Source organism: Leiobunum rupestre, chromosome 7 (assembly GCF_980474605.1).
Source record: "Leiobunum rupestre chromosome 7, qqLeiRupe1.1.hap1, whole genome shotgun sequence".
NCBI lineage: Eukaryota > Metazoa > Arthropoda > Arachnida > Opiliones > Sclerosomatidae > Leiobunum > Leiobunum rupestre.
In genome coordinates this window covers 59440004-59450479 of record NC_143390.1, presented here as the reverse complement: position 1 = coordinate 59450479, position 10476 = coordinate 59440004, and the positions used below count along the sequence as shown (strand labels likewise).

The following is a 10476-nucleotide window of genomic DNA, read 5'->3' as shown; positions in this document are numbered from 1 at the left end:
TTACATTTACTTCTGCCTATATATTTTCTTAAATATCAATTGGGTGGTTTTTTAAAAGATGACGTTTTAAAGTAAAAAGTTTGAAAACGACCGCCACAATGTTCCTCAGCACAATAAATGTTCCCAGATGCATCACTTAAATGTTGCACATTTGTGTAAGTGAAAAAGAAGATTTTTGGGGTTACCAAAAATTTCCTTTCGACAAGTATAAGTCATATTTTTTAAAAGTAATTCCTGGCATAAGAGAAAAACTATCGGAATGAACACATAAAACCCCACTCAAAATAATTTTACCTTTGGCTATCCTCTTTCATTGAACATAGTAAAAAATTTCATTCTTGGGCCAAGAGGAGCAATCAGTTCTTAAACATATTATGGAGTCGACTGTTTAAAAACCGCTTCATCAATGCAATTACATTAGAAAGTTAAATTATCTATATAACTTTATTTCCTTTTTCAATTTAAGTTTCGTACCAATAAGAAGATACCATACCTCTGAAATTACCTATAAACTCTATCAAAATTGCCATCACAAAGCTTTTTTCAACACATTTATCCATTTTGATTTTGAAGACTTTTATCTATATAATTTAGAAACAATTTTTAACGAAAGGGCATTTAAATAAAAAAACTTTGACAATTACATAAAAAAAATCAATATGCCTAAAATGATATAATACTTCTTTTTCGTTTGTATGCGCAACCTGGTGCTATGGTCTCAAACTGAACAGAGAATTATGGGAAATCACATTTTACCCAGTGTCCTTTGGAAATTTCCTACTATTATCGTCTGCTTATATTTATTTTGTTTTGTAAACTTGCGTGAAGTTGGTAGGATAATAATATCGGTTTATTTCAATGGTTTTGAGAAAATTAAAAAGGAAAATACAGAAAACAAGTTAGGAAATAATTTGTAATCTATTCCTTATAGTTTGTGCCTATAAATTTTCACAAGAATTTAACATTTATAGTAACAATGTTCATTAGTAGTTAGGCCTTGGACATAATTTGTGGGGATTCTGAGCAAACATGGAAAATAAAAAGAAGTGAGTACCCAAATTGTTTTAATTAAAATCATTTAGTTCATGACACCATAACGTTTCAGTGTATATTTTTCCCCAATAGATTGGTTTCTTCAAATGATAAAATTGTTAAACCAAACATACCCAAGGGAAACTGGACAAAACAGTTGACAAAATTTCCAAAGGCTTTCAATGAACAAGCTATTATACAACACAAAGATAAACACAAGGCTGGAAAACATTACAATAAAGGGTACAGAATGGCAAAATCAAATAAAGTTAGGAACATTGTCATACACTATGGCGACAGTCTTATTTGGGCGAAGGTACTCGTACAATCATCCTATACCCTGTCGAAAACGTATTACCCTGTTGTTTGGCTACGATACGATGGATCTGTGAGTGGAGGCTATTGCACTTGCAAATCAGGTGTTGGTGGTACCTGCTGTCACGTTATTGCGGTTCTATTTATAATTCTTGAAATCCTGTACTGCGGTAACAATTTTATCATTGAAGACCATGAAAATGAAATAGAGAAGTCGTGCACTGACCAAAAATCTGAGTGGTCCAAACCGAAACTGAAATCTCAAAATGCAAATGAAACTCCAATAAGATTTTCCAGCCTATTTTTTGACAAACACGATCCCGACAAAAAGGAGAAAAACTACAGGCAACACCTAGCCAGAAGAAAGGAGAATTCAGCTTTGACTTTTGTAGAGGTGGAACCAGAGAATTTGAAACGTTTGGCCGAAGATTCAAGCTTAACACCGATGTTTTCTGACATTCTCAAAGCGCATAACTTTCAACCTGGTTTATCAAAAAAACCAATTACTTGCACCATACATTTACCTTCTGAAAAAGAAAATGAAGAGCGCCTTAAAGTTCCTCTGTATGAAATTGTGATAAAAGGATTTACAATTCAAGAACTAGAACTATTTACAGGATTATCATTGGATGAACTTAAAGTATCCATGTCAGATGCATGGGAATTAGAGGAAAAAACAAGACTACAATCAGGTACTAATTTATGGGAGAATGCCAGAATGGAACGAATCACCGCATCTCACTTTGGTCCAATATGTAGACGAAAAAAAGAAGTAAATGAAGCTCTTTTAAAGGCCGTAAAAAATGAAAAAGGAAAATTTTCTAGTCGATATATGATGGAAGGTCTGAAGTTAGAAGAACCAGCTTCACAAATGTTCGCAGCTGTACATAAAAATATCACCAGAATAATCATGGTGGGATTTTGTGTAAATCCAGGTTTGCCATTTCTTGGTGCCTCACCTGATCGTTTGATTTATGACAACGATATTAGCCAATGGGGCCTTATGGAAATTAAAACTTTAGCCAAAGCTAAAGAATTGGGTTTGACAATTAGAGAAGCAATTGTTCAGTTGAAACCAGTTTTTATTAGGGAACGCAATGGTATAATTGAATTTTCACGTACTCATAAGTACTATTATCAAATTATCGGGCAATTAGCAATTACATGTCTCAAATGGTGTGATGTTTTAGTATACTCAGGAAAAGATTTTTTTACAGAAAGAATTTATTTTGACCAACATTTATGGGAAAATGAAATGTTGCCAAAGGTCTCCAGTTTTTATTTTAATTATTTTTTGAAGAATAAAACTGGTTAGAATATGTTAATTAGGCAAAATGAGTTAACGTGAAAAAGTTCCTAATAATTTTAAAAACTTTCCCAATGATTTTAGTTCCTATGATTGTGTAAAATTTCAATTTACTTTTTTTAAGCTTAGTCAAAAGTTTCTACGAGTACCTGATGTTAAAAAAATAACTGATATAGTTCTATAATATGAACTTTTCAATAAATGTTTTGCAATATTTTTAAATTTAATTTTTTTATTTACCTTACATCTACACCCTAATCTATTTATCAAGCAAGGGATCTCCTATGAAGTTCACTAAATAACAGGAAATTTTCCAAATTTTATCGAGTTTATCATGCATGTTATTGGGAAACACAAATTTTAACAGTCGAAATGACTTTACCCTTCGTATAACTCTTTCAACGTGGATTCTCAAACTAGCCATGTTTCTTGTTTTAATTTCTTTTTCTAAACTTAACTGGTCCGCTCCATCTAAAAATGGGGGTATATTTAATGATACCCCTACTTCCTCCAACATTTCTTTAATAATGAATCCACGATCTGCCATGACCGAGTCTCCCTTTTCAAGTTTATCTAGAAGTCCAGAATGATAAGTAATTTCTTTATCAGAAATACGGCCAGGAGCTAGGTCTGACACAAAACTAATAAAACCGTTCGGAGTAATACCGATGAGTCCTTTTGCTGTGTTGTGTGATTTGTAGGTTGAGTATGTGTCACACTGTACCCGGAAATCTGAAGGGTTTTCAATGAAGAATTCCGTCGCGTCCAAAATAATTCGAGTGGTGGGATACTCTTGAAATGCTTGCGGCATGTACTTTAACACAATTTCTTTAGTGGGCCAAATTGGCACCTGGCTGAGAGTGTTTTCTAAGAAATCTACCCAGAATGTAAAAATTCGACTCACAGTTGCACAGCTGATACCGTAACGATAACCGAGATCAGTTTCAAGCAAACCTACACGCAACCTGCATAGTACAAGGAAAAGTTGATCAATCTCAGCAATCGAAAATGGTTTTCCGCTTCTAGAATTCTTCACATCCTTTAAGATATCAGCGTTACTACTTTTCACTTTCTCCCGAGCGTCAGCGTAGCCAGCCATCACAAATGAATAAAATGCCATGTATTTTTCTTTACTTTCAAAGCCGGTATAAAACTGCAACTTTTGTTCATCATCGATAATATTTAGGACACTGAAAGACTTATTTTTCGCTTTGTACACTTCAAACTCCATTTCAAGATTTATAAATTGTTTACATTTCTGAGTCAATTCATTTAGGGAGTCCTCGTTGGTTTTTTCAAGGGCTGCTACCTTCTCTTTAAGCTGACCATTTTCACATAATAGCTGTTTAATTTGCGCGTCTTTTTCATTAATAATTGCAGAGTAATGGTCCTTTATGGCATATGGGTGTTCATAGTGGGTGGTTGTACATTCGTTCTTTCTATTCGTTTGTAACGGTAATGTTTTTTCCACATTAATTACAATATTTGCTCCAAGAGACAGTGTTTCTTCCGGTGGTACAATGAGATAGCTATCTCCAGTCTGATCTGAAAATATTAAAAACAGGAGTGTCATAAATGGAACTGGATTATGGATTAAGCTAGTGGTCCACTAGAGACTTACGTAACTGTTTCAATGTGCATAAACTTTCTATGAACAAAGGTGAGGTTACAGTAACGAAAAAGTTACGTAAACCTCTTGTGGAACATCAGCCCGAGTTAATTACTAACCTTTGAAATGCTTTAAAACAACATGTTCAAACGTTTTCCAAGGGAAATACCGAGGAAGAAAATCGTCATAACGTTTAGTTCCGGATACATTGAAGTGATATCCACAGATTTTGGTGGATGGTGATGGAATCCAATTTGAAAATTTACCTTTGAACTTGTACAAGGTTTTAAAATCATTAGGTGCAGATTGTATTCTGCTTATCCACTCTTTTTTTAATGCTTTGTCTCTTGGGAAAAGGTGAAAGCTTGCCTTGCAATTGTAGCTGGTTTTTCCACAACCAACTACGCAGCACCTTGTACCTCCCCTTTTTGGAGTTTCTAAGCAACTGTTAATAATAACGGTTCCATTTAAAACTCACATTACAATAATACAAGTCAAAATATTTATTATTAAATACCTTTTATTTATCTCCATCGTTACTTTGTTTGGCAACCTTAAACGCACGTTGGATATATTTAGGACTTATATCATATGAGCAGACGACGCGACAGACCGTGACACCGAGCTAAACCGATAAAAATGTGGATACCCATAATACCTTGCGTTTGCCCGGTAGGTGTCGTATTCAAACGAAAAAGAAGTATTTGTTTTGTCTAACAAACATTTTAAGCTTGTCAAATGCACGAAATGTGAAAAAATCAATACTTACTCTCCGTCGACAAGAAACTCTCCAACCTAAATAGGCCTTAGATATATCAGGAGTTAATATGAACTAGCTCGGGTGAAAACTGCTTCCGAAAATACGGAACCATATTTATATCCAGAATAATATCATTTTGGCCTTTCCCTCAAATTGTTAACTTACAAAATGCACGAAATGTGAAAAAAAAATCCAATGTTACTCTCCGTTGACAAGAACTTGCTTGGTCAATTACAAGTTTTATTGCCATTTTTCAAGTAAATACTTATCACACGAAACTCGTTTTCCGGAAATCTGTTATATATTACCTAGAAATGGTCAAAATCACACACATCCTATCCATAACTTCAAGAAAAAAAATGGTTTGAAAATTAGCTATATATATATATTTCACCTAGGTTTCTTAAAATAAGATGTTTTTTAATAGTTTAAACCTGGGACAACCTAGCCTGTTATTTTTAACATTTTATAAAATCCAACGTTTCGGAGGAACTCTTCCTCCTTCTCCAGGGATTTCTACAAGTCTGGCAATATAAATACGTCCTTAGCGAACACCTTCATGTTTTTGGCCATAATGCTAAGTGGGACTCAATAGACTAGCTCAACCAAAATTACATAAAACTTATTTTAATGTAAAAATTGTAAAAATTCATATTAAGAACAAATACGCTAGGTGGCACGATATACAGCAAACTTTCCTCAACGGGAAACCGGGTTCTTTTGGTAATCAATGCGGTTATTTCTTTCTTTAACGCCATTTTTATCGTATCTCAGCAAAGATAATTATAGTCGCTCTATAACAAACCTAACTTTCATTTGTGATTTGGATTGGAATTTTACAAGGTAAAAACCACTTTTTATTGAAATTTATGTGCTTAGGTTATTTTTTATGTGTTATTTAAATGTGAGGTACAATTATTCGCCGTAAAAATGACGTGAAAAATCAAATAAAAGGAATATTTAAAACAATTTATATTGTTTTGTATCGTTAGAATGCCGAGAGGGAGATACAATCCGTTATCTTCATTATCTGGTCGACAGAGAGCCAGGTTAATTGAAGAAGTTACAAACGAAGTGCAATATCAATTTTTGGAATTGATTTACGAAGAGGTGTCTAGAAAAAATGAGGATTGTATAAGCTTTTCAGAAATTGAGAGTGATATTTGGCCGGTTGATGTATCAATTACTAATGAACAAGTAAAAATACAACCTATATACTCCGATTCTGAAACTGTGGAAATAGAAGGTGCAATTGTTATTGAGGATAGCGATTATTTTTTTAACGTCCACAAAGCACCGAAACTGAACGGTTAAAAGCAAACCTTGGAAAGTGGGTGACGTGCCACGGGATCAGCAGAAATTCGGTTAATGTCCGGCATAAAATTTTGAAAAGTCACGAATGTTTTAAAGGGCTACGCAAGCTCTGTGGCAAAATATAGAAAAAGCAACGTGCTTTTTAACCCCCTACACCCCCACTCGGTACTGCCGAGACCATGGAGAGTTTACCGTAAATTTCGCACTTGGCATACATATTCACACAAATGCCAGCTCACTTGCGTTGCCCTTTAAGAAATTGCCCGTCGATTCACGAACCCTGTTACAAACACCAAGATCAACTATTGTAGAAGATATGCCTCCTGGTCATTACTTCCATTTTGGTTTGGAAGCGGGTATTTGCCACATTAGTCAGGAACATGACCAAGCAGCAAGAGTGTCAGTCTTTTAAATATTAATTAACGTAGATGGCTTGCCATAAGGTACAAGTACCTAAAAACCCTACGCCATTTGTTATTGGAATATATCATGGCTTGAACAAACCAAATAGCTCTGATATGTTCTTGTCGTCATTCGTAATCGAGGCTAACCATTTGATCAAAAATGGTATCATAATAAACGGAGTACAGAAATTGGTAGACGTACACGGGTTTATTTGTGACACCCCTGCAAGGCCGTTCATTCGTCAAGTCAAAGGCCATAATGGCTACTTTGGTTGCGACAACTGCAATCAGGCGGTGGTAAGGCGTAGGAATAGGCATTGCTTTCCCTTAGTTGAAGCTGAGATAATAACCGATTGCAATTTTAGAAATAAATCTCAGGTAGGACACCACCATGGAACCAGTATTTTAGAGAAATTAACTAATATAGACATGGTAGATGACTTCCCGTTAGATTATATGCATATTTTATGTTTGGATGGGAGCTGAGGGTAAAAATGCCAGTTATAAATTAAGGCCCAATGAAGTATTGGAGGTATCTAATCGCTTAGAGATGTTAGCACCAGTCGCATGTTCAGAATTTGTCAGGAAGCCTCGTGCATTAAAAGATGTAGATAGATATAAGGCGACGGAGTTCCGTCAATTTTTGTTTTATTCAGTCCTTGTGGTTTTGGAAAATATTATCCCTAAAGCTCATTATAGTCTGTTTAGTGTGTTGCATGGGACAATACGAATTTTAGCTTCTCCTTAGCAAACGATTCAAAAGATAGAGTATGCTGAAGAACTACTTAAGTATTACGTGCAAATGTTCAGCTATATCTATGGAAAACATCTTATTTCGTACAACGTACATTGCCTTATTAATTTATCAAGAGATTGTAGAAAATATGGGCATTTGGATTCGTTTAGTGCCTATCAATTCGAGAATTATCTTTTCATGTTGAAAAATAAAATTACAAATGCAGGATACCCATTAAAACAAGCAATTAATCGCATAACTGAAGAAAGACAAACTGAGAGTGGACCAAAGGCTAGAGCTTAAATGACACTTCACCTGTGGCAGGAAGATGGAGCACTGCTAAAAGGCTGTGCTGACCCACAATATAAAAAAGTTGTACTATCAGAATTTCAATTGTCTACTTCCAAACGTGATCACTGTGGTAACTTAAATGACTCTTCGATTTTGGTAATTCATAACATCACCGTCTCGGAAAATGACCCATCAAATATATTATTAGTGGGGAAAATATTTATTGCGGTTGAAGATTATTTTACTTCTCCATGCCAAACATCAGAAGTCAGTGTATTCAAAGTAAATAATAATTTATCAGCTTTAATGAAATGGCCTCTTAGTCTAGTAATAGCGAAAGCCATTTAATATCATATAGACAGTAATACCTTCGTCATAATGCGACTTCTACATAATCCAATAGAATAAAAGATATGACCAGAGCTGTGTAAAACATATGTACGTTCATTTATTTTTATTATGCAAAAAGAAACAGATTTTAAACAAACTACGACCATAATAATTTTATGCTTTTGTTAGTCTTAAATTTTGCATGCTTTTTTAAAACTTATACTGCACTTTCTTTCTGCAAATGCGATAAATCACTTGACCCTGATATGGCGTAAGGTGCAATTTGAATGGCATGTTTCAACAAAATAGGTCATTGAACCCTTAATTATCCTGCTTTTATCAGTCCTATTATTGATTGTTTTGCAAATTTCAATCTTCGTATTAAAGGATGAAATAACTCAATTTATTTTTATCAAATTAAAATAATGTATAAATTAATCCATTGCTTTTATTTTTAATTATTTGGGAATGTTAAATGAGTTTCAAAACCGTCGAGTTCATTCTTGGAGGAGTTGCAGTAATTCCAAATTCTTGGCTGTTTAATGGAGAACTCCTGAAAACTAATTTTTACTGGCAAGGGGACAAAGTAGCCTCACGATATGCAAAAAAACAAACCCCACCAAATAAAGAAGTTTGTGAGGCTTACTAAATCACCATAGTTTACAGCTACGGTAATATGTCTAGAATAGAAATGAATTTTAAAATTTCAGTAACTCATTAATAATACATCAATTTTTTTTCAGAAAAACTTGAAGATGCTTGGAAGGTTATGACGAAATATGTTAAGTATACGGATATTTCGGCTAGTGAGAAGGAAACTGGACGACGAAAGCGAAATAAAAAAAGAAAAAAGCGTAATACGCCAATTGAAACGGACACAGAGTCTGACAATGGTTTGGAACAAGGTTCAGGTGCTGAACAAATACCCGAACTATCTGTACTGAAATCAGTGATTCAATCAATATCAAATAGCAATGGTATGTTACTTATTTCCTAATAACTCCATCATAAATTTTAACATTTTTTTCAAGGCGGTGCTTCAAGTAACAACTCTTTAAGTAAAACGGGTAAAACCAATTCAGACAAGAGTCAACTATATGCTTGCTCACAATCTCAGATTGCGGAAGCAAATCCAAACAAGATATCATTACATGCTGACCATAGACAATCTATTTCTGTGGTTCTATAGAAGTGGTAGCAGGTAAATAATGTTTTAAATTTACCGAATCTATTGCTTGAAGGGCTATATTTTATTTAAATTTTATTTTCTCTAAGCTCATAATGGCGAACCCTCGTACACTGTTAAAAATTACGGTAGCTTCCTGTTAAATTCCTGTTACATTTTAACAGGTAATTTCCAGTACCAACATTTACCGTTAGAGTTACTAGATAGTTGCTGTACACAACAGCTAAAGTCCTGTTCGTCGATTAACCGTTAAATTAACAGTAAATTTTCGGTAATACAGTGTAACCGGCGAAGGCTTGAGCCCGCCATCTTGTGGAGTTTGCAGTTTTCACTAGTTTCAGAGAAATACGGCTTTGCCGGGGTTCAATCGAGGTGCTAACCACTCTTAGAAAGTCTGTTTACCGGATTATCACTGCCAAAGGCAGGCACTTCAAAGATTACGTGTACTCCCATTAGTACAGTAAAAGGTACGGCTCTGTACACCGATTACGCGGAGTGATCAGCCCCTCGGGTGCAATTGTAGAAGATCGTATCTCGGCACACAAATTATCATCAAATACAAAAAAGTGAGTACAATTTTAAATTTCATTATTTTAAATTAATAATTAAGTTAATAATGGGGCCATTTTAGATATTTGTATTGTATATTTGGTCAAGAATGTATTTATTTATTCTTGATTTGGTATAAACAAATCGCCTGGGCTTAACTCAATAAACGCGTCAATTTTTTAATTATCCCGTTAAACGCGATAATTTAAAACTTTTGCACCTAACAGTAATTAAAGTATCACCACTTGGTATTACTTCAAAACAACCCTGCCCAAATCTGAATAGCCGTCTGGGGTAAAAATAGAGTGTTAAATATTTTTGGGTTCAATAATTATGATTCTGAGTGATAAATTTGTTTATATTATAGGTATTACTTTGAAGGAAAATAGTAGGTAAAAAAATATAATACACGACGAAGGATACCAAAATTTAATAAAAGCTTGATAATTGAATTTTTTCGCTCGTTAACATATTCAGTTGATGAACACAAGACTTTTAAAGCTTATTAAAAGCAACTTCCCTTCAATTTCGCTCTTAAAACACTGAAGCTTCCATCAGTCCAGTAACTGATGACCAATGTTCTCACAAACTTCAAGTGGAACGCTTGCCTCTCGTCGCCGTTTTTAACGCGTTGTCATAGCAAA

General features: G+C 34.4%; 1 protein-coding gene across 1 annotated transcript; it reads right to left on the bottom strand.

Annotated features, from left to right (window-relative positions):
• Positions 1-2912: 2912 nt before the first annotated feature.
• Positions 2913-3464, bottom strand: LOC149937597 (uncharacterized). The gene has a single exon (XM_090154338.1). The coding sequence runs from the start codon at positions 3462-3464 to the stop codon at positions 2913-2915; it is 552 nt and encodes a 183-aa protein (XP_090010464.1).
• Between the last annotated feature and the right edge of the window lie 7012 nt (positions 3465-10476).

Bases quoted from the DNA above. Each gene is read 5' to 3' on its own strand.
- LOC149937597 (XM_090154338.1), bottom strand. From the start codon at position 3,464: ATGCCGCAAGCATTTCAAGAGTATCCCACCACTCGAATTATTTTGGAC.